The 25,000-nt window shown below is 38.8% G+C and overlaps 1 protein-coding gene and 1 pseudogene across 1 annotated transcript in view; both read right to left on the bottom strand.

The window, feature by feature from the left end:
• The window catches only part of LOC138012517 (26S proteasome non-ATPase regulatory subunit 3-like), a 28,681-nt gene that overhangs the window by 2,316 nt on the left and 1,365 nt on the right, over positions 1 to 25,000 (bottom strand). The window contains exons 2-14 of the mRNA XM_068859308.1: positions 24,124 to 24,273; positions 22,919 to 22,959; positions 15,768 to 15,905; positions 13,960 to 14,096; positions 12,387 to 12,441; positions 11,130 to 11,186; positions 9,759 to 9,837; positions 9,495 to 9,598; positions 8,192 to 8,306; positions 6,096 to 6,189; positions 1,970 to 2,099; positions 1,044 to 1,106; positions 566 to 658 (exon numbers count right to left, since the gene is read on the bottom strand). Of these exons, the coding sequence (XP_068715409.1) occupies positions 566 to 658; positions 1,044 to 1,106; positions 1,970 to 2,099; positions 6,096 to 6,189; positions 8,192 to 8,306; positions 9,495 to 9,598; positions 9,759 to 9,837; positions 11,130 to 11,186; positions 12,387 to 12,441; positions 13,960 to 14,096; positions 15,768 to 15,905; positions 22,919 to 22,959; positions 24,124 to 24,273 (1,256 nt within the window). The remainder of the gene's footprint in view (positions 1 to 565; positions 659 to 1,043; positions 1,107 to 1,969; positions 2,100 to 6,095; positions 6,190 to 8,191; positions 8,307 to 9,494; positions 9,599 to 9,758; positions 9,838 to 11,129; positions 11,187 to 12,386; positions 12,442 to 13,959; positions 14,097 to 15,767; positions 15,906 to 22,918; positions 22,960 to 24,123; positions 24,274 to 25,000) is intronic.
• On the bottom strand, positions 18,537 to 20,438 carry LOC138012515 (zinc finger protein 862-like; annotated as a pseudogene).

Genomic DNA, 25,000 nt, shown 5'->3' with positions numbered 1-25,000 from the left:
GTATCGACTCGCGGGCTCCTTTACGTGTTGCTGACAATTATTTGCATTTTAAACAGTTTAAGGAGAAGGACTCTAGTTACCTTCCATCTAATGGGTGAACTTATTGCGTTCGATATTTAGGAAAACGTTATTTGTTATGTTGGGTATCCTGTGCATAGGGCGAGCTTTAGAAAGTTTTTTGTTTGCGTTCGTCTGCTTTTTCAGCGCCATCTTGAATTACGTCATACGTGCACGCCCATTTCGGTTTTGGTAGGTCGTATGCGCAAATGATGATCGCGCTGCTGTGAAAAAGAAGTTGAAGTGAACTCGGAAATGCTCAACATGTCAGCCTGAATGCCAATGTTACCCTTCTCCCGTATTGTCGAACGCACTTCAATAATTCGTGATTACTACTCTTGTGTCATAACGTAGGTCTTTGAATTGCACCTGTTACGCTACATCCATAACTGGATAAAGGATTTCTTCTTGCTCACTCAGGGTAGATAAGCAAAAGCGATGCAGAGAGGCTCGAAAAGAGACAGGGTTAAATGTCCACTGAACTCAGTATTGAAGACTTGTTACATACCCTGACAGACTGATTATAAAGGTCTAAACAGAAGCTCACTCGCTGATGGAAAGCTCCTTGAGGTTCGTTGGTAGAGTAAATGTCAACATTTTCCTGTAACGACGATTGAGAACAAGAAGAAATTATTTTAAGGGACAATAACAGCAATTTTAAGATATTAACCTTAGAATTAGGTTGCATAGCATGCTCGAAAAAGATAAGTCAAAGAAATGATTGTCACAAGTAATTCATGGACTGCTAATTCCACGATAATTCATTGACTTTGAAAGCACTAAACAAGCAAACAAAAGACGGATCGTAGTCGAGTAAGCTTTTTTTCAGATGTTTGTCTAAAAAGGACAAAGAGAGAAATCAAAATAAAATGTGAAACGTGTTTTCACAACTGCCACGCGGAAGCCAAAGAGAGAGTTGAACTAAAAAAGCTACAATAACCTCACAGAGTTCCCATGTTGTACAAAAGACCAAATTTTCACAATACCTTTGACTGTACGTGCCCCTTCTCATGATCTATCGTGGCATCAATCACACCATCACGAATTGCCTAAAAATTTTTTTACCGCAATTAATGTCAACTAGTTCATAGGATACACGCTTTAATTACTATGTTCTGTTTAAAAATAACTTACTGCAGAGTTTCTTAATAACCTGGAAGAGAATTTAAAAGCTTTCACGACGCGAAGTAAGTGGACTAAAAATGAATTTGTTTTCTCCTTGAAACACAAATTTAGATCCAAGCTAAGGGCGAAAGGCAAACGTTTCACTGAAATTGTGTTCTGGTAAAAACAAAAAATAAAATAACAAGGAGACTCGGTGTTGAAAAGGTTCTAAAAAAAAAACTACATTAGAAAAGTAAATTGTAACTTCTGGTTTACTCAAGACTTGACATTCACTAATTTGCAACCTCGTTTTGAACTTTGGTTCATCATTTTGAATGACCTTTCAAAACAGAAAGTTACGATTTCGAAAGTTCTAAATCTGAAAATCACGAAGTGTGATGCAAACTGCTGCTTGACAGTAGTTATTTCCTGTTTAAGATAAGATCGCCCACACCTTCACATGTTTCCATTATATAGTTTAATGCAGCAGTGGTAAAATTGCTTCTAGTACTATTAGTAGTTGTACTGTAACATGCAAAGGGTACTTATCATGTGCCAAAGCAGTTAGCTTGCAGGACCATCAAAAAGAAAAGAAACATGCAACACATTCTGTTTTTGACAAATATGGACATTATCGAAAAGTGCACCGATAACGTGAAATGATTTCACATAAAGCTGTTCTCTTGGTCTGCAGTGTCAGCCGTCTCCTCGCCCAAACCCGCCAAAAAGATGCCTGGCGCTCGAGAGAGACGTCAAGCCCCCTTTTTGGGGTATGGCTGACACTTAAGACTAACCGTGCTCTCTTTACCTTGGCCACAATAAACTCCGCATCCTCGGGGCTGTCCAACTGCAGTTTCAGAGCAATATCAGTCAGTGAAATGCGCGAATAAGACAAGTTAATCATCCTGACACCAGCCTTGATCACATTGTGTCGCAATCTGGAAAACAAAAACATCAAAAACAACGGCATTAACAATGTTGAACGAGAACCTCATGTAACGATATGGTGGTTGCTATGGTTTTTATCTTTCTCAAGAGGCCAATACCCTTTTAATTAGTGAGAGGGATAATGAGCTCTGGCTCCGACCAAGGAAGTCAGCAATTCACTGGCTCTACTGGCCATTATCAGAAAATAATATTCGATCATTTCGTGGTTTCAGTCAACACATTTGTCAGGGCAAAAACGGTTCAAATTACACTAAATGAATTACAAATTTCGTCAGTTTGAACCGATGCAAGTCCCAAAAGTGATTTACCCAAAAGCAGGGTAAATCTGATATTAATTTTATGCAGATTATTTTATAAAGTACATGAAACAGATTCATGAAGAGATTCATAAGAGAATCCTAATCTAATGAATGATTGGAGCGATTGGAGAATCTCGGCCACTATTGTATATGAGATTCACTGTTTATAAACAATTCTTTTGATATTCAAATTTGCCAACCACAGAACAAAGGAATCCTGTGTTTCGACAGCCAATAAACCTCTAGTTGGCACATAAATGACAAGAGGTGAAGTAACGGTGAGTATCGCTATTCTTGTAGCGGGCAAGGCATACAACAATAGACCCTATTCATATGAAAATTAAATGGCCGGGTATTCTGCAATCTTGCCAATCTTGCCTTAGCGCACCATCTTGAATAATTGGCCTTTGTGTAATTACATTGGGGTGGAGTGATTGGAGAATACCCGGCCACTATTGTATTCTTCAGTACAGCAGCATTCTTCCATTGGGAGCTTATTTTAACGAATGAAATGATATGTGAAGTGAATCATACATTGAACTGCGGACATGGAATCAGGGGAAACTATGATCCTCAGTTATGAACGCAATTTTCAGCAATTGCGTAGAGAAGCCTTAAAAATCCAGGAGTTCAAACCCCGTTGAAGTCCTGAATTTTTCAGGCTTATGAACGCAATTGCTAAAAATTGCGTTCATAACTGCGAGGATCTTAGCCCTTTCCCCTGAAGTATTGGAAGCTTTAAAGGAAACACATCTCCCAGCTGCTGAGGTCATAGTGCTGGTGCCGCGATCGCCATGCATACATGGCATGGCCCAGATTTTTGATGAAGATGGTACAGATGGAATCCTGTTGGTTGACACCAGCAATGCGTTCAACCAAATGAATAGAGCTGTCGCAATGCATGACATCAAGATAACTTGCCCGAAATTGTCTATGTATATCATCAACACGTACAGAAATCATCCCTCTAGACAGTTCATCTGTAGGGGAGATGAGATCTTATTCCAGGAGGCGACAACACACGGTGACCCACTGGCCATGCCGTGGTACGCGATCAACACATCCATCATGATTCAGAGCCTAAGAGCGAGTATACCTAAAGTTAAGCAAGTATGGCTGGTCGATGACTCGGCGGGAGGCGGCCCAATTGAACTGTTATACAACTGGTACAAGCTTTTAAGTCAAGGAGGAAAGAAATTTGGTTACCTCGTCAATGGCTCCAAAAGTTCGCTATTAGTAAAGACAAGATCTTGCTAACGAGGCCGAGTTGGTGTTTGGAAAGGAAATCAGAATAACAACGGAAGGTCAACGACACCTTTGAGCAGTTATTGGATCCCAGGAATACGAAAGAATAATATTAATTGTCTAGGGATGGAGGGAAAAGATCGAGTTGCTGGCTGAAATCGCAAAGAGCCAACCCCATGCCGCCTACATTGCCTGGCTTCACAAAGGACTACAAACCGAAATTTGCATATTTTATGCAAACAAATGACTCTTTTGAAGATTATGTGGAACCGATTGATGAAGCGATCAACAATAATTTCCTTCCAGTTCTCTTCGGCCAGACGGAACCGCTCCCTGATGAGTTAAGAGAACTATTCACCCTACCTCCAGCACAAGGGTGTGTGGATATACCAGACCTGAAAGCTGAAATCTCACATCAATACGCTGCCTTAACGTTAATAACAAGACCGCATGTAGCACCAATACGACCGCAGAAACCCTTCATGCCAGAGGGTGAGCAAACTGTGGAACACCTGAAACGACAACACCAATCACTCAAGTCGATGGCAGCGAAATCGAGAAGAGAAGCCACTGATGCATCTCTTTCACCAGACTTGCTAAGGTCAACAATGCAAGCTCGTGGCCAAACGCCGTATCCTTTGAAGTGCAGGGCCTGTCTTTGAATAAGCAACAATTTAGGGAATCGCAGCGCTTACGTTACAATCTGCAACTGGAGGATTTGCCGAGCAGTTGCGCGTGTGGAGATCGATTCACAGTCAACCACGCCCTGTCATGTAAGAAGGAAGAGGCGGGGGGGGTTGTTGCACAAAGAAACGTCGATGGCATACGGAACCTTCTCACGTCTCTGCTCAGCAAAGTCTGCAAGAATGTCGAAGTAAAGCCCCACCTCCTACCGATCGACAACGAGTATTTGAACAAAGATCCACGGTCACAAGCCCCCTGAGGCAAGGCTTGACATAAAAGGCATGACGTTTCTGGTCACGAGGAGTTACATTGTACAGCATTCTTCGATGTACGTGTTACCCATGTGAACTGAACGTGTTATCAAAACAACAGAAGCGATCTTCGAGGAGCATGAGAAAGAGAAGAAAAGGAAGTACCAACAACGAGTTATTGACGTGGAAATGGAATCGTTTACCTTTGGTTTGTGGCACGAACGGAGGAATGGGGAAACCCCCAGTCACATTTTCTCAGCTGATATAACACCTAATACGCTGAAACTTTGCAGGCTTACAGAAGCAAAGGTGCTCTTTCTATTTCTGGTATCAGGTTTTCATTCAGTTCAACAATTTTAACTCATTGAAGTCCGTTGCCGCCATTTTGGTGAGGGGTCTTTTGTGTATTTTAGACTCGCTTAGGTTTTTGGGCGTCGCAATCTTGTATAACAGAGAGTTTAAGAAACGGCAACGACAATGACAACGCAACAAAACAATACAAGGGACTTTTAACATTTACGACGTCGACGCAAGCATCAACTGTAAACTATAACTTTAAAAATCGTAAAAAAACTAGTAAACTTTATTTTAAAAATTGACAAAATTCTACAGAAGCAAAGAAAATACACAATAATAAAATACAAAAAATAATAATAAAATACAAAAAAAAAAAAAAAAAAGAAAATACACGGTGTTCTACAAAACTAAAAACTACCCTAAAATCATTAGAAAAACTAAATTTAAAAATGTCCGCATTCCTTGCATAACACTAAAGTCATCTAAGTCTGCATTCTTGTGAAGACTTTCGAACACGTATGTGGCCTGACCTTACAACCTTACAATTTCAAACGTGTTCTAAGCGAAGATACGACACTGGCATAAGACTCGCAGTTCTTACTGGAAAGTTTGTCCGCTAGGTTGCTCAGGAAAAGATTACATTCTTTACGCCATATCCCATATCAAAGTTACATTTTCTCAGCTGATATGCCGAAACTTTGCAGGGTTACTAAAGTAAATGTGCTCTTTCTATTTCTGGTATTAGTTTTTAATTTTAACGTAATTGAATTTACGGCCACCATTTTGCAGAAGGGTCTATTCAAAGGAAAACCTTAAACAACAATGACCAGAACCAGGTTTTCTGAGCCCGCGAGACTAACCTGGTTCTGGTCATTGCTGTTTAAGGTTTTTCCTTATTCAAACGCTTTCTTTGAAATTAAGAACGTAAACAAACTTGATCGTAAACATCATTTCCTATCGTTTACTGTTCTTCTTTGCTGGAGTGAAGGGTCCCTTTATAAGAACATCACCGCTAAGAACAAATTCCTCAAGTATACCATTTCTTTGGATTTGAACAACCCTCGAATTTGGTGAACATCTCAATGCTTACATGGCCTTTAATGTGACAGAATTAATTTTTTGGATATTACTAGATCTTACACATTTGGTCCAAGTCCCTTGCTCATGGAAATTTGCCAAGAGTCAAGACACAAAAAGGCGAAACACAAACCTGATGATCAAAGTATATGTTTTCTCTGAGAGGAATTTCTCTTTAAACTTGTCAACCACTTGGTTAAAAAGCTTCAAGTCCCCATTCAATACGGCTGTTGATAAAACAGAGTTACAATTAAATGTGCCATGGAATGACTTCTTCATGAAGAACAGCTATCCTCCACCGACTGTCGGCCAACAGTCGGCCGACTGTTGGTAACCTGTCGGAAGAATGTGGGTAACTTGTGGGCAATTATTGCCTTGTCATACTAAACGTGTATACTGCGGATGATGATGATGGTGGCACTAACTGGTGACACTATACAAAATCAAATCAAGGCATATCAAATCCTAGGTTGGTTTTCGACGAGACGGGAAAATCAAAGTACCTGGAGAAAAACCTCTCGAAGTAGAGAACCAACCAACTCAACCCACATATGACGCCCAGTCTGGGAATCAAACCCACGTCACATTAATGGGAGGAGAGTGCTCTCACCACTGTGCCATGAACATGAAGTAATAACCTTGTTTATTTTCATTATGACCAGCAAAGAGGAACTCATCATTATTTTAAAAAATTGGTATGAACAGCCATCCAATGTACAAGTTTTAATGATTTCCTCTTGAGTGCATAAAATGTGTGAAATATATGTTGTTATATAGCTGAATTCCCACCCCCCCCCCCCCCCCCCCAACAGCGTGCGCTCTCATTGGTTACTTCGAGGTCACCTGACGTCTAACAATAAAACTGTTTTCCGCCAAAAGTATCTGAGCTGGCAACAGTGCAAAATCTATGACGTCAGATGGTAACAGTGCACTGTTACCTGCGAATGTTGACCGACGACCGCCGTTATTGTTGCCATTGAACGTTTTCCTTTTCGTGCTATTTAACAAATCACTCAGGTAATGACTTGTCCCTCGCGAAACAGTTAATTTTGCTTCCCTCGGGACAAGTCATTCAGTGTTTAATATTTTTGGCTTATTTGAAGGTCTTTAAAAATAATGAATAGCATTCCTTAAAATACCTTGATTCAGAGAAAACAAATTCCATAATTTATTTTAATGTAAAAGCCTCACTAAACAGGTTTAACACTGTACACGATTTACGTGGGTTGACTGTGTGAGTCAACGAAGGAGGCATGCAGCTAAAGTTTACGCACTCCTCCACTTTTCTTAAGACTCAGTGTTTCTGTTTCTCCCTACCCAAAGTAGTGCACATCAAAGGCTCAACACCTCATGCACTCCGACTAAGGGAGACATGACTTTATCTAATAGCTGAACAATGCATTTTGATTGGTTCTCACGTAATGATCTATTAGGACTGAAACATAGCTGACGTCGTCATAAAAACCTGTTAATACCTTATTCTTTCAGTAAGAGATCACAGAAGATATCAAAATGTGTAAGAACATCAGTGAAGCACGTAGCCATCACCTTGTCTTTTATATGTATGTTCATACCACATTTTGACGTCATCTGTGATCTACATGTATTACTGAACAGACACATGGCAACATGGAACCTACTTTATCTGTTAAACAGAGCATGAAATGTGGTCTGACATTTCCTACATGTAGATTAAATTCACATAGTGGAATCACGAAAAGAGTTACCTGGAACTAAGAAAGTTCCTAGATAGCATGGTCTTTAATGCTAGGGGTGCAGGGATGGCATAGTGGCGAGAGCACTTGCTTACCACCAATGCGGTAGGCACCCACCGAGTCTGGGAATCAAACACGGATGTTTGATTCCCAGACACTCTACTCTACACCGAGAGATTGTTTCCGGTTTCCCCTCTCCTCAAAAACTAACATTTGACTTGATCTGCATTAATTGTTAATTTCAGTTTACAGCGTCCCCAATTAGTGATCCACTGATAGAACGACTAGTTGCTTTCCTTACCTTTTCTTTTTCAATGAGAAATGTGTGTGAAATGTTAGTGTCACAACATCGTCTCTTGAATAGTTGCATTCACTTATCTTCCACTCTGTACTTAGAATCAAACCATGTCTGATATTCAACCTTGTTGCAATGTGAACCTCATCTTAGTTGCCGGTATGCACTGACTTCAACTCAACAGATACATGACTACCGGTATTTGTAATTCATACAAACCTTGGGTTAGCTGGAAGTATGGCACCAGTGTTTTTCTTAGAAATGGTTCTCTGAATGTTGCTCTATCTGGTATTTCTCCAAGAAGCAACTGGACAACAATGGCAAATTTTTGTGCCTGCATTGAACACAATGTGAGAACAGCATAATTTTATTTGACTGATCAGCTCTATAGACTCTTTGATAAATGGCACCCAAATTTGAATAACAATACTTGATACATCCTTAGCTTTGTGTTTATGTTTCCAGACAAAGGATTTTTCTCATGAATGTGAGGCTAAGGATGTATCAAGTATTGTTATTCAAATTTGGGCACCATTTATGCAAAGGGTCTATGTATTGAAGCATCTCCATGTTTCGTTCCTTTGGTTGTGTTTTTCATGTAATTGTTAGGACTTCCTCTTGAAGGAAGGGTTACCAAAGCTTTCTACTGCATAATGTAACTATATCTTACTGACAGAGCAAGGTTTGCACAGGTAGAGTATTTGTCCAAGGTCATGATGGCGTGGACTGAATGAATGAGGTTCATACAAGAGATCCCAGGGCTGATATCCTCCAAGTTTGGTCTCGAGCAAGCTGGATTAATTACATTTTTATTAAATTTTCAACCTCAGTTAGTGCATTTCTCGTGCTCTGATTGGTTCACTCAATCATTTCATATACCTAAGTTTGACCTTATAAGGCAATTGATTGCACTAAGCATTGCTACATGTAAGCTAAAATTTTTTTCGCTGAAAAGTGAAATTTCTCTCTGAAAAAAGTTTTTGTTGAAAGTTTGGATCAATTTTGATGGTTAATAGAAGAATGCAAAAAGGTAAGAAATGTTTTGTGATGAGCCTGCGTCTGTCTGACCACCAAGTGTTACACAACATTGCATCTTTATCAATAATTATTTTTGATCTTGCTCGGATTTTCTTGCTTTTTTGCTTGTATTTTGTACTTCCAAACTAAGGAAAACAATTATTCCATTTGTGCTTGCTGGATACGAGACTGGTCATAGCCAACTCATATCCAATGAGCGTTCATGGAATAATTGTTACGTAGAGATTTACTTAAGGAAGCTTAACAGTTGTTTCCAAAAACTGTGGAAAACCTGCACAATGTACAGGATAAAAAGGACCTAATTCTAGCTGAGGACCCAACATGTGTATTGGGATAGTTACCTACTGCTGAAGGTTTACAATAAACCTTATGGAAGATTTATTCTTGTCTGGCAATACTTGATCTACCTCTTAGATAACATTATTTTGTTTTCCTATGTTGCATAATAAATTTAAGTTGAAGTCATTTATTGTTACTAACTTACAGTTTGCTTGAATCCATATGCAGCTTGTTGAGGGGCCTTTCGTATTGCTTGTAAGAGATTTTTGTGAGCCTCTGAGTAATCCAGCTGAATAGCTTTGATTATACCTACAGTACAACAAACATGGAAGACTTGACTGAGTAAATCCTAAATCAAGCAGTTCGTACGTAGCTGAATCAATAAAGATAATAATGGTAACAGGGCTGTTGAAAACAAGCTTAACATAATGAAAAGAGAACACAGACTCAAAAAACAACAAAAACTGACCTGTGTAATAGAGGAACCTTGCCCATTCATTTGTACTTGCTGTTTCGGGAAAAGAAGACTTGGACACCAACTTCTCTGCCTAACAACAGGGTACATGAAAAACACTTAAATGAACATGAATCTATCAAGTCTATGCATTTGCCACCTGTTTCCCACAATGAGGTACTATGGTAAGTGTTAAGGAACATGACTTTGTACACGTAAGCAATATTTTTAGGTTCGAATAAACTCAGCTGTTTATCATTACACACGGAGCAGAGTTTAGGGGACATTAATTGTTGTCATGTTTATTGTCTGCATTTCTTGACAAGAGTGAAGTTGTGGCAAAGAGCAAGGAAACACTGTGTGACCCTTATCGAGTGTGACAGACAGTATCTTCACAAAAAAATGCAGCCTATTCCAAAGACCAAATTTTGCCTTGAAACTACATACTTTTCAGGTCCTTTTAGGTTAAGAAGAAAACTGACTTACCGTACGGTGCGTTCGATTGACCCTATTCTGGAATAAGAATACTTGGATTGATGATTTAAAATGGTATGTCTAGCGTTTTGAAGCAACAAGGATAATATAGATATGTTTAATTAAAATGGCATTTTAGCAGGTGTTGGACAATTTTAATGTGAATCTCCGTAAAAACGAAGGACTTCTACATGTATCTTCTATTCCACGTATTCCTATTCCGGAATACGGTCAATCAAATGCACCCTTTAAAAAAATTGCATTGTTTATAGGCAATGCATTAGGGCATGATTAGCTAAATGCACCACTGCCTGTCAAAAAGTGTTTGCTGCAATAAGAGAATAAAGTTGATTTTCAAGTTGCTTAAATCAGAAAAGTGTGCAAAACATCTGTTTCTCTGCCAAATCTTTAACCCATGGAGGTGAGACTTAATAGATAGATTTACTCTGTCTAATGCCAGACGATTTTACTCGTCAGTGGGTTAAGTTATATGAAATTCACAGGCATCTTAAATTAAGGACTTCTACCGAACCTCAAGGACTTTTCACTACCACGAACTGTTTGTCTACTGACTCTTTATCTATTACACTCTACTAACATACTGTACTTCTGTACATCGTTCAGTTAAGTGTTAAGAACATTGTAAGTGCATGCATTAGTTGTGCCGTCACCACAACAAAAGCCCTGGAACCCCTGTAATGTCCTCTTCAAGGGAGTATTGTTCCAATCATTTTGTTGTTGAGATTAAAATGAATTTCAAATGAGGCTTCTTGCCAAGTTATGTGTATACTTGCCCAACTAATCATAAAGTGAATAATTTATTTTTGTTAGAATACAAAGGCAGATGAAAATCAACTAGTGATAGCAATTTACCCTGAATTTTGACTTTGACTACATTGCAAAGTTTCTTACCTGATCATATAGGTTGAATTGGAGGTAGTTTCGTAGGAGAAGATTTAAAAGAATGGCCTGCCAATAACAAACAAAGATAATCTATCAATAACAAACTCTTCGTTAAGCAGTGTGTAGTTTCAGACTTAAGATATTTCTTTTGGATTTTGCATTTCCTTGATCCAAAAGTGGATTACCACAAAAGAAACCACCATGTTTACAAATTATATTTATTTTCGTTTAAGAAGATTGTTTCTTTTCTTTAAATGAAAATCTTGTAATTCTGTCATGCACTTTAGAACTTATTAAGCACTTCAATCCTCATTGTTTTTCCATTGTGGTGCCTTCTCAGCCATCAATATTAATTTTTATGATGTTTAGGTACAGTGTACTTATGGTCTATTAATTTTTAAGCTAAAGGTACTGTTGCCAACAAGTTCTCAATTAATTTAGTAAAAATTAAATTTTTGCCAAAGACTAATTTTATTATTATCATCCAAGACTGGAAAGTCTTGACGTGTACATAAACACTTCAAATAATAATTTTTTGTACATTTCTTTCATTCATTAGTCCTTTTATGGGAATGAACAAGCCCAACAAATTGACCTGCTCCCAACTGTATGGCTTCATAGCTCAGATGGAAGAGCCTTGCACCAGCATCACAGAGGTCATGGATTATAAGTGTGACGGTCACTTCAGTCTACCTTGCATCTTTCATCTATTACCCACACTTCAAATAATACACATTAATTTTCTTTCATTTTGTCATTTTGTTCACATGCTAATTTTTCATGATCTGGAGAATGCCTACTGAAGAAAATCTGATTGACTCTGGGAGCGGGCAGAATTTTTGTCTTGCCTGCCAACCTGGGCAGAGTCCTAGCCCTGGTTGTGTGAGTTTGTGTAATGACCTTAAATTTTCATTTTTTGACACCGAATCCTTTAACGTACAGAAGTGTTTCAAAAGCGATTTTTATTACACAAAAGGCGTGGACATAGAATTTAAATAAAAATATTTCTCTTTCAAAAGTTCAGTTTGTAAGTCACTTACTGCATTTGCTATCAAGCGTGGTGCAGGTCAACAATTAAAAAAGTGATTTCAGAGAGGAAGAGAGAGAGGAAAAAACTAATAAGTTACTTACCTGCTAAGCGTCTGTCCATATAGCGAAAAGCTGTGACCGAGGTCACAGTTTTTGCTATACGGACTTCCAAACGAGCAAATAACATGTATGTAATATGCAGCTACATGTACCAGTAGTTTCATAAATCATACTTGCCTGTCCCTCATCATCATGTCTCAGAGTAGCTGTTCTGAGTCTGGCAAGCAAAAAACTGTGAAAAAAAAAATTCAAAGAAACTACATGTAGTCTTTAAGGAGCTGTTTGAAGAGATTTATTAGTGACGTTCCCCTTCAAAAGCCCAACTGTGTTTAATTAGTGTAACAATTAATTGGATATACTTACAATAAAAAATTAATTAATACATGTAGACCTAACTTTGGCTAATTTCCAGTTTAAAAGTTGCAAACTTCAAGGCATCTGACAGGATGTGGCGATGTGGATCCGCAGAATTCCCTAAAATCCACATCCTCTGCATAATAATTATTACAACATTTTCCGCATAAACAAAAGAAATGCCTGATATTAGGGATAAAGTAGCTGCTTACCATCCTCACAAACATAAAAGCCAAAGTGATTGACTGTTTTGAAACCCTTATTTTTCTGAACATTGAAGGACTGTAGAACCTGTCTCATAAATTACAAATACCCTGGGGTTGAAATTTCAAAAAATATCTGGTTGCAAAGACATAACAAAATTTTGGTGCAAGTTACAAATTAAATTGTATCATTTCTAATCATAGGGAAAATAAGAGCCTCCAATACATACATGTATGCGTAAAAATACAGCTGAAAATGGTCAACCATTGAGGGAATGGATCGCAGTCCAACCATATTATAATTTTGCTCCATTTCTCCAAATTGAAACAAAATTCATGATGAGAAACAAAATATCTTTTACCGCTTTATTTATTTTAGCAAAACTTGCTGCAAAATGCCAACTGCTAACCCTTTTATTTCAACTGTGAAAGCTGTTCACAAATTGGTGACTCCTCATATGTGACCTCACACGGGAAAACGTACATGTACACTAACGTTTTAACGTTTAACGGCCGAAAGCGTTAGTTAGCCGTTAGCCATCATCAGTCAGCCGTTAGTAATCCGTTAGTCAACGTTTAAGCTGCTTCCGAAGCGCTTGTTAGTCGAAGTAACTTAACCGTTAAACGCTTGCAGCAATGCGTTAGCATGACTTTGCAAACCGTTAGCGGTGCCTGTAAAAGCGTTAGCATACCGTAAGGTACCGTTAGCTTTCATTACCCGTCCGTTAGTTAGCCGTTAGTTTTGCCCGTTTAACGTTAAAACGTTAGTGTACGTTTTCCCGTGTGAGGTCACATATAATTATTTCAATCACAAAGGGAAACAGTAATAAGTCACAAATGTGACTGTATTGGTTGCAATTTTGAGTCCTGATTTACCATAAGCATGTAAATAAATTGGACAGGCCTAATTATTAGTTTTATAAACTGTTTAAATTTCCACATAATCAACGCATGTTTGCGCATACATGTAATAATTAATTTTATGGCCAAAAATTACTCTTTAATTTTTTTTCCGCATCATATCAGAAGCCCAGAAACTTAAGGCATCACACTATATAATCAGATATTGTGTCACTAGAAACTCCTACATTTGTTTCTGAATCTTAATACAAGGTACAAAAGGCTACCCCGTTTTTGTGGTTAATTCATCTCATTTTGAATTACACACAAATTAAATTACTATGCAGCAATACCTTCTGGTTTCTCTTAATCTTCCAACCAGTTCATAAGCACGCGAGTGGTAGAAGTAACATTTTGCCAAGAGGGGGTCCAATGTCCTTCTGTTGTGGTTTAAGGCTCTCTGCATAAGCACTTCTGAACACTGAACAGCCTACAAAAATAAAATAAAACAGAAAGAAGTTTAAAAAGGAAGGACAATCTTTCACCTCATAGGGGTGGCGAATGGTAAAATCTAAGACTTGCCGCGACACCGAGAACCTAGTTAAAAATTCGAGCCTGAAACTCCTTGGAAAAATGTTTCGAGACTCAAAAAAAGTAAAAACAAACCATGCAAAAATGAAACTTTGAGACTTATCAAAAACGCTTTCAAGATTTCAAGATTTCAAGATCTCAAGATCCTGCCAAAATTTTCGAAGACTCACGTTTATCAAGGTACCTTTTGTCACCGCCTCCTCATGTACCTTCAAGTTTATCACTTCATCTGCTTCTACTTTTTCCTTAAATTTTAAATCTATTTACATGCAGTTTGACCACACAACATACAAGTGATTGATTCCTTCCAGTATTGTCGAGTGTAATTTTGTGGTTCCAAGTTGGTGGCAATGTCTCACTCCTTAACATGAAGGTCTGAGTATGCAGGAAGATCACATGTGCATGTACTGTATGTCTCTACAGCTACAGGCACATGGAAAGGGTTTTCAGTGTAAATATTACATTATTAGCTTGTTTGGAGTAGTGATGAAAGTTATTAACCCATTGACCCCTGGGAGTGATACTTAACAGATTTTACTTGTGAACTGGGGGCGTCCTAGGGTATTTGAGGTGTCAGTGGGTTAACAATAGGATCGCTGTTACCTCAGAAACAAGGAAAGAACTTACTTATAATTTACAAGACTTCAGTATGGCTGAAAAGATGAAAAGTTCAGACTGTAAACAGATAAAAGACTAAGTAGAATTATAATGGTTTGAACCCAGGAGTCATATCACAATTAAGTAAAGTACGATCATCTGGGTGAGTGTAATCCTGAGAAGGACTGTTTGAGATGACATTGACTGACGTTTCGACAACCTGAGCGGAAGTCATCTTCAGAGTCAAGTGATTTGTTCAACTTATTCATGTTATTCGTCGACTGTAAGTTGAGCCTACAGTAGATGTAATTGGCTGTGAAGACTACACAGTGACTGACTGCAAGTGACTGACTCGGCTAATTTAGCAAACCGTATTTTACAGAATAGCCAGAGTACAAAAATCAGTATTAATCTCTGTATTTATTAGAACCCACACAATGTATCAACTTTTTGGCTTAAGTTGGGCAACCGTTCCACAGTTATGCAGATGGTCGCCCCTTACCGGTAGCAGCTCTTGTCATCCACAGTGCAGTCTATAATGTACATGTATCTTACACTCTGAATTGGCATGGCCACGACATCAGCTGCCCTGGAAGTCCCTGATAACCTTATCACGATTTTGGATTGGTGGTCAAGCGATGCATACAAACTACATGTATATATCTGCACTCCTACTCTCTCTCTTACCCATAAGCAAGTCTCCAGTCAGTTGGCCTAGCAGGTTAGACATTTGTACTTTTTGTGTAGAGTTGAGTGCCTTAGGTCAATGAGCCCCCATTGCTCTGGGATGGTTCAGCCTGGAGGTCCTTTTGGCGTGGCGGGCAGCATTTGAGGCTGGGTTGTGGAGATAGAGCAACCTACTTGTGTTTGGGGTCTGTGGTTAAGCACCCCACGTTCCTGGCCACCCAACCTCCATGCGAGACTTACACTGTAAGCATTGACTATTATTTTATTAAAGAGATCTATAGCTCACCTCATTATAACACTCTGTATCAATAAGGTGAATCAAAACTAACAAATGGAAGTAAAATTCAACTTCCGGTAAAGTGGCAGCAGCAACCAATCTGGCACTGCGAGGTCTGAATGGTGTTGAAGATTCTGATTCCATAGGCTTGAAAAAAAAAAAAAAAAAGAAAATCAGATGTAAGATCAACAATGATAAATATCTATCTGTTATGCTGTTGCGTGACTACCCTTTGAATATGTGTACCTTCAGACAGGGGTAAAGTACTGACCATATAAACAAAATAATAATTAAAACAAGAGGCTACGGGTAGCCTACACTTTGTTCCAAAGATTTTTAATAAAGCTGATTTCCTTTAAAGTTGGCTGTGCCCACGGTATTGGTGTTCAAGGCCGTTGCAAAATACATCACGCTAAATAAAGCGTTGGATTTTAAGATAACAACATTACTGTAATAATCTGAAAACAGAAATGGAAAGTAAATTTCATGTGCATTTAGCTGGTAAAAAGAAAGCTTCAAAATATTTTTCTGTTTTCAATTAATAACAAAATAAAAAAAACCGCACTTGAAATCAGCGAGAAAAACAGCAGTGAACGCGATTGAGATGTTTGTGTAAATATTTTTTTTCTCTCATGATATCGCTCAAGAACCTTAAATATTTAGGTGCACATTAATTGGACAATACCCTGGGAAACATTCATCCACAGAAAATGAGTACTTTTAGAGTCATACTGGTAGAACTAGCGTTACCCTACTAGTTTTTGCACTAAATTTGTAACCATCACGCCAAAAATAAATTTTTCATTTTGCTTACCGTTCAAATGGTTTGATATATGGTTTGGTTCGTTTGGTTCGTTTTGTTTGAATTGTTTCGATGGTTTTTAAAACACTTGCAATTGGTTTCCTTTGTTTTAATCGTTCCTCTAAAATATTTCTTTCGTACATAACGCAAAATACACGTTAAAATTCCACTTTTGAAAATTGCAAAGCCGTGAAAAGCGCGCAAACAAAACAACTACCTTGTTCTGCTTCACTGAACAAAGTTTGGTTGCCTAGCACGTGACAATTTTTACTCAGTATGTGATTAATTCTCGCACGCAAAGTACAAACTTTTAAAGGCTCGAAACCTCTGAAACCTTCGAAACGCTTTGAACCTTTTCTTTCCATCCTAACCCTAAACCGCAAACCAAACGAACTATAGAAAGTTTGAAACGATACAAATGTTGTTAAAAGTGCGATGTTTCAGAGCAAAATGTAACGTGCCAGACGAAAAGTTTTCCAATTCCACCAACTTTGTCTGGGTGCTGTGTGCTAACAAAGCAAAATAAATGCAAGGCAAGTATCAAAATAAACAGCAGACATAATAGACAAACGTTTGTTTTTGGTATTATTCCAGATAAATACTTTGTAACAAAGAAATAACAGCCAAAAGTCGGGTATTGTCGATAACGAGAGTTTGACAACCAATACTGTGCGCAAGGCCAGTTCAGAGTATTTCAGTGATTTTTAATTTAAAATATCTTGGTCAATATCTACAGTACCGCTCAAAGTAAGTTACCACCCTCTCGTGAAACGAGAGTCTCGTCTCATCTCAAGAGACAAGACTTCCGTCTGGTGAGACGGTTTGAAAAACTGTAAGTATCTGTTTGAACGTAAACTTTTCCGAAGATCAACATGTTCACGAAGAAGCTTGCACTCCAAAACGGAGCACCTAAATCTAAAAGTGTAATGAAAAATGCGGTTGGGGGCGGTGTATTACCAAATGCATGTCGACATTCAGACCACGACTCTGTGAAATCTAAATGTATGTAGGGTACTTCGATTCGAAGTTGATGTCAAAGAGAAGTTTTCGATAAACCTGCAATGCAGCATGTAAAAACTGTTAATTGATTGATTTTCTTGAGTACATAAGATTAAGTTTATCGGGCTCCAATTGCTGTGCAACAACATCCTACTTGGGCTGCCTTCTACAAGGCAAAGAAATGTTACGCATGTGCAGCCAAATTGCGAACCCCCTCCCCCAAAAAATCGAAGTCCAAAAATGGAGGCAAATGCTACAAATTGTACCTTGTTTTCTTAACAAAGTAACAAATGTGGCATCAATTCCTTAGCTAAGTGTAAAAGCACACTTTTAAGTCAAGAGGTCATGCCATATTATTTCAGTCGAAATTACAGCAAAATGTTGCATACAGTAATTTTGCAAAGCACTTCTTACTGTAGCAGGGCTCGAAAAATATTTGAATTCCACCTTGCCCGTTGGGCAAGTAACCCCTAAGTTTTGCTTGCCCGGGGCACTTCCCCGCTTGCCCAAGTTTTCAAACTCATTAATAATTCATGAACCCAAGAATTGATTTTAATGTAATAAAACCATCCTCTTAGTGCTGATCACTTTCATGCTTACACCATTACAACTATTGTAATACTCCCACAACTTTTAACCTCGTCATTCCGCTTTTTATGAAGTTGTACGGTTTGTAATAATTAACATGGATAAACACTGTTATAATCACATTGAAGTAGTGTGTGTCCTTCATTGTTAGATACTCTATCACGATTATCATCTTTCCCAATACAATGTCTCGGAGCTTTTTTGATTGACTGCTTTCATACGCCTTGACACCCTTATGCTTTTGTTCAATAATTCTCTATAACCTTGAAGACCCTTGGCGTTTTACGAAAAGACCTACTTTGAATCGGCTTACAGTTATAAATTAAACAAAGTAAAAAACTCAACAAGTATACAATCTTTTGAACAAGAGCATATGTATTATGGCACAATGAAGTCATTATGTGACCTGTTACACTAATAACAATTTCATATAGTCATAGTCACTTTGCATGCTAATGATGGTTAAGAGAGTTTAAAGGTCTACGTGTCTCTTGGTTTTTGCTCCACTCATCCAGCGTTGAATTGCGAGAGTAGGACAAAAGTTGGTCACATTGAGATTTGAAGATCGGACTCTCAGTAAGGCCGTCAAGGTATCTTGATTCATCAATGTGCGCATTGAATTCTTCAACTGATTCATGGTCGAGAATCCACGCTCACACTTTGCTGTGCTCGGTGACAGAGTGATAAGAAGATCAATCAGAACAAGGCAATCTTTAACATCATCGGGTGGTGACATTAGTATATTGGAGAAGACATCTAGGGTCTTGTGCATCTTCTGCCTTGCAAGTCGTTGACGTAGAATGGGCCATTGCTCGATGATCCTTTGCTTCTCATCATCTGAGAAGAAATGGTGAAAGTAATCTACCAGAGAACGGACTTCTTTATTGCCATAGGTAGCAAGGTCTGCTTGATCTTGAGGCATCTCCTTAGGATCAAAGACTGTGAAGTAACTGTACGGCTCTTCACGAAGGCTTGAGAACCGCTGGTTGATGTAGGCTATCACTTCTGCGATAAAAGAAGGAAAGCCATCCTCCACCGTAGTGCCTGGTTTTGACAGCTTCAATTCGTGGTTGTTTTTGACTCCACTCTTGAGTACCCCAGTTTGCCCATTGTACCTCTTCTCAAAAGCTTGATACTTAGGACCCCTTTGAAGCTTCAAAACATCCAGCTGAGAAATACCTGCCTCCAGGTGCACAAGGAGATCGGTTATACAGAATTCGTCTCTCTGGAAGGACTTGCTTAAGTCTGACAACACTTTCATTACGTCAAGCAGAAAGTACAGGAATTTCACAAACTTCTCGCTCTGCAGATTCTGAAGAATTCCTTTGGCCTTTGCTCCGTCATCTCCCTTGGTCTGTGATTTATGTTGCAGATGTGTGACGGTTGTCAAGAAGTGCCTTTCTAAAGCGTTAATGGCCCTAAACCGGCTGGCTACCCACCTTGTCTTCTGTAATCCACTGTAGTAAACATGATCTTGGTCGAGAATAGCTGCAATTTCATTAACTTCACGGCGACGTTTTGGAGAGTAGAAGTAGAATTTAAATACTGACTTTACAGTTTCTTCAAATATGTCCAAATAGGGCGTTTGCTTTATTGCATCTAGAACAGCCAACTCCAGATTGTGTGCTACACAGTGTATGATGCAAACTGGATGCTGGGCTATATCTTGAAGCTGTTTTGCAACACCACTTTTCTTCCCCATCATAACACTAGCTCCATCAAAGTTACAGCAGGCCAATTTTTTCTTCAAGACAGTTTCATCTATACTTAAAGTTTGAAGACCTTTCTGAATAGCAGCAGTAACCCCAGGGGCATCAGCAGATGTAACAGGAACAAGGTCTGCAAAGTGAGTGGAGGGACGCCCGTTGGATCCTGTACAGCGAACATAAACCGACTCCTGCTCGGTAATACTCTTGTCAGTCGAGCCATCTGCCAAAACACACAAGAATCTAGCATTTTCAATTTCCTCCTGGGATCGCTCCTTCTCGACAGCTGCTATGCTTTCCACAAAGTCCCTGCATGCCTTATCGTTCTTGTACTGGGTTCCAAAATCAAGACCATTCTTTTCCTGCAAATCGCAAAGTCCTTTGAACTTGCTGAAGGCTAAGTTCTCATTGGCAATATAGAAGGCAGTATTAAACAGCTTGTGCAATCTGGCTTCCGTTTCTTGATCACGTTTACTGAAAGCAGCTTTAAATAGTTTGGGGAGTGGCTCATCAGCTTTTCCTTGATCCATTTGACTTCTGTTTACACACTTGAGGTGGTTTGCTGATCCATTGTGGGACTTCAGAGTTTCAAGTCTGTACTTGCCAATGCCACCAGTACCTCTGTAAAGGGGGCTTGTAATGTCTGCCAGTTTTGGATATTTTCGGCAAACCATGCAATACATAACATCACTAGAAGCATCATGTTCAAGCCAGGGATACGTTTCCTTCCAATGCCCTTTGAACTCTCTTTTCCTCTTTTTTTCGGAATTCTTTTCTGTGGTTCTTTCTGTATTTTCTTCTTTCGGAAGAGTTCTTTCAGGTAGGCTTTTAGACGGGTCACCATTCAGGGGTTGGCTTTTGCTGGGTGTGGCTGTTGAGAGGTTGCTTTTCACAAAGGACTGTTCGTCAAAATTTCCAAACTTGGGTTCTGTTGAACTTCCCATTGGTTCTTGACAAGGCTTTTTACGCACTGAGCCACAGAAAAAATCACTAATGTTTCTTTTGGGCTTTTTCTTCAGTTCATCCTTGTGATGTTTCTTGATATCTGATGATGATGTACTCGCTTTTGAAGTGGCTGAGCATGATCGGCGTTCGACAAGAGGAATAAAGTGATTAGGCTGATACCAACCCGCTGGGTGAGTGTTAGGGCTCCCTTCCCTTGACCAAAGCATAACTGCTGGATCGGCATGGAAAGAACATTCCCGGGGGATGATTTCGTCATGGAAAAATGGCCTTGTTTTTGAGCAATCTTTGGGAAATGCTGACAAAATTGTTCTTCCTATCACGTTTGTAAGTGCCATCAGGTGTACCATAACACTCCACTTGGATACTCTACAGCCTGTTGCTGCTTCCCTTTTAATAGCATCTTCTCTGCATTTTGTGCTTTCCCACATCTTCATTCCAGTGTCAGAGAGGCACAGTGTAAACATGATATCTTCTGGAACATCAGCAGAGGGTGATTTCATACCAGAGAGAAATTTTGGATGCCTAGCGTAGTAAGATGCGTGTAAAAACAGCTCGATTGCAGTAAGAAGCCTTAACAACAAATGGAGATCTTCGTTCCCAACCAGTATCAGGGAAGCAGAGCGATAGAGGCAGTTACCATCACCCTATGTTTTTATGGCGTCAAATTCAACTTTCCCAATTTTCGAACGTGATACAAAGATGTCATCAGGAATTAAATTTTGTCCCACAGCATCTTTCGCCAGTGCCTCCCAGTTGAAGAAACAAAGTTTGCGCAGTTGTCGTTGTTCGTTCGTGTACTTATTTCCTAGTTCTAGTATTACACGCTGGGTGTCTTCAACATTATAAAGCCTCGACTCAATTCGTTCAATTAGACGAAGATCGTGTTCGACTCCATTAACGTTAAACTGCATTTTCTGTAGCTCTACAAAATCATGGTCAAGGGAAGCGCGAGAAATTAATAACAAATCGCTTTCCCACCTCAGTTTTGGCACATGCAGAATATCTTGAAAAGCCGGCGAGAGCACATTTTTTCACTTTTGTGAATGAAAATAGTTTCAATCGAGGGAAAACGTCTTCGTTTGAAAGAAACACTATTGTAAGTCATCTTCCAGGAACTCTGAAAGTATTTTGGTGACTTACTTATCCATTTCTTTTTAATAATATAACACTTTTTATTTAGTGCAGAGGCGCCCAACTTGCATGTTTCGCTGAGAACAGAGATTTACCTGGCTCTTAGTATCAAAAAAGCTGGCTTCGTTTTCGCGGTAGAAATATGCGACTTCTCAGTTTTCGCGTACAATTTCTACAGTTTTAATTAATATATCGCTGTTGAGTTAAGTTTTGTACAGAGAAACCGAAATATTCTCGCAGAAAATTGCTAGAATTAAGAAATAAACACGGCGGTTTTCGTTCCCAACGCGGCGGCTATTTTTATCCTGGAAAGAAATTTGATCAGGGAAGATTTTGATCACGTGCTAGGCAACCACTTCCAAGCCGAGAGCGCGCATCACGCAATCAACAAAACAACGCTATAAATTGTAATTTTCGTCAAACTTCATCTAAACAGTTGATTACCCTTGGGCCTAAAGCTTATTAATACCTTTTCTTCTCAAAATCGTTATCAAAAATTTAGTCAGTGAACGGCTTGCCTGGGTCCTTGCCCGTTGGGCAAGGAAGGAGTGAAAGTTACTTGCCCGAAAGGAAAATCTACTTGTCCCGGACGACCGGACGGGGGTTTTTTCGAGCCCTGTGTAGGTACATTGTATAAGAACCCATGGTATATAACCATGCCTGGTTCCTTCCTGTGTCATAAACTGGACAAATATACACAGTGTTAAAACAAAACATGGTTAGGTTGAAACGCAATGGGCACACATTGTAGATGTGTATGTGTAGTGGTTTAGGATTTGCACTAAAGACAGTTCATTAAGATACTGTACATTATTTTGTTTAGTTTTTCTTAAAAATATCAGAGATAATTTTTAATTAATTTTCTTTGTACCTGTAGAAACCAACTCCCTTGAACTTTAGAAATACTACTATTATTTCCATGGGCTGTCAGTTTGATGAAATGGGTGGAATGCACTCTGTTCACTTACCTCATCCAGGAATGCTAAAAGGCCATCTCTTGCAACAGATGCTGGCAAGGAGAAAATGAAATCATGATAAAACTGGCTTTATAGTTTAATGGAAGCCATGAAAATTGATACTGTACAATGATGTTGGTTGATCTATTGGTTCAAGCCCCAACGTCACCTACTCTCTGGAAATTGAAATACAGTACCGCTCAAAAGTAATCACATTGTAGCAATGAGTCATAAACAGTGCCTGGATATTGTAACACATAACAAGCAGAATGAAGACGTTATGCAGAGGTACAATGTATTTGAAGGTAATACCTGGCTTTTTATAACCCTGATTAAACTTGTGTAGTTTCACTAATTGTATAAAGGGGTATGAATATATAAGCTATAAAATATGAAAATAATTATTTTATGATAACACATAACAAGAATTCAAAATGTGACCATCCAGATGAAAAGGATGCTTAATTTGGAAAGTGGTTTCAACGACCGTTGAACGTTGGCTTGAATGGAAGCTACTGATTCTCCCGAGGGTAAGCTTTGTATCCTGCAAATGGCTTCGGACTTGCTGGTATCTTTCCAGCTGATAATCGTTTCATGCATTGCTTTCACATGCACACTTTTACATGCAAAGCCAAGTTTTATGCACTGGAATGTCACTTGAATTGCTTAAACAAGGCAGACAATATTTCCACGGCTACGGGGTATGTTTCCATGTGATCACATTTTCTATGGGACTTTTATTTCACCCAACAGCCCACAAGGTGAAACAGTTTACAGGGATCCTCACTCATTATTTTAAATACTACATGTACATGTCAGTATTTCAACAGCAATATAATTATGCTCCTTGGCTTGTTAGAAAAAAAAAACACTCATCCATGTTGTTTCCTGATTCATTCATATACCGATATAAAGCTTTTACTTAATCAAAGGGGTACTTTTACAGTAAGAAACAAATAAAACGGAAAATTACTCAATGTATTCTCTACTGAAATAATTTATTGCAACAGTAATAATTATGTTCAATGTTGACAGATCAGATGTAGCACAGGTTGGTGTTTCAAACACAGATACATGTAAAACACCTTTTCCTTTGTTTCAAACACCTTGGGTTTCAAACAGTTTCAAACGTGTTTCAAATGCGTTTCAAACACAAACGCACTAGAAACGCTTGTTGGTTAAGCATCCTTTTCATCTGGACGGTCACAAATACTTACAATTAGGAAAGAAACCACAGATGATTTTCCTGAGGATGGGATGAGTCAGTTTTTTTCTGGTGGCTGGTATGGACCTCAGGATACGAGTTAAGAAGCGTGGCTCTTTTGATGCCACAGACTTTTCTATATATTTCACTTGATCTTTGAGGTCTGAATAAATAATTAAAACAGAACACAACATTTGTCAAGGTGTGAATGGAAGGAGAACAAATTCTGGCAATAATTATTGGTACTGTCATTTCTATTCTGTTCACTTTCATTTCATGTTTTGTGCATGACGTGATTTGTACGCCAATTTTACTATTTTACAAGTACCATAAAGACTCGTGTAAACATAAGCCGCACCCCCAACTTTCAAGCATGCTTTTGGAAAAAATAAGAACTCCAAAACAGCACTCTTGTAAAAAAAGATAGTCGTTTGTTCGCAGACGTTAACAATAAACTTGACGAAATCTAATGTTGTGTATTTGCTGCAACATTAATTCATTGACTCCTGGGGGTACCCCATTGACGAGTAAAATCATCTGGCATTAGAGTAAAATACCAAGTATGGCCGGTTTAGACCGGTTTAGGGGTGAATGGGTTAATAAGTAATGTTAATCAACTCTGAAAATACATGTACCTTTTAAAAGCTTTTTTAAAATCGATTTCCCTATTCCCTGTGACTGACAACAGTTGTCTTTATTGCTAAAGCCCACAGTTGAAATGAAAACAACAGAATTTGCATGAAAAAAGCGCAGGAGAACGATGCAATTTAACATTTGCCTGGTAACTACGGAGTCATTTAACGAGGGAAGTCTGGACATGCAAACGTTCGCTTTCACATCAGCTGTGTGTGGATGTCATGTTTATCAAGATGTACATGTATGGAAGGCAT

Source organism: Montipora foliosa, chromosome 8, assembly GCF_036669935.1.
Source record: "Montipora foliosa isolate CH-2021 chromosome 8, ASM3666993v2, whole genome shotgun sequence".
Classification (NCBI taxonomy): domain Eukaryota; kingdom Metazoa; phylum Cnidaria; class Anthozoa; order Scleractinia; family Acroporidae; genus Montipora; species Montipora foliosa.
This window is presented reverse-complemented; position numbering and strand designations above follow the sequence as displayed.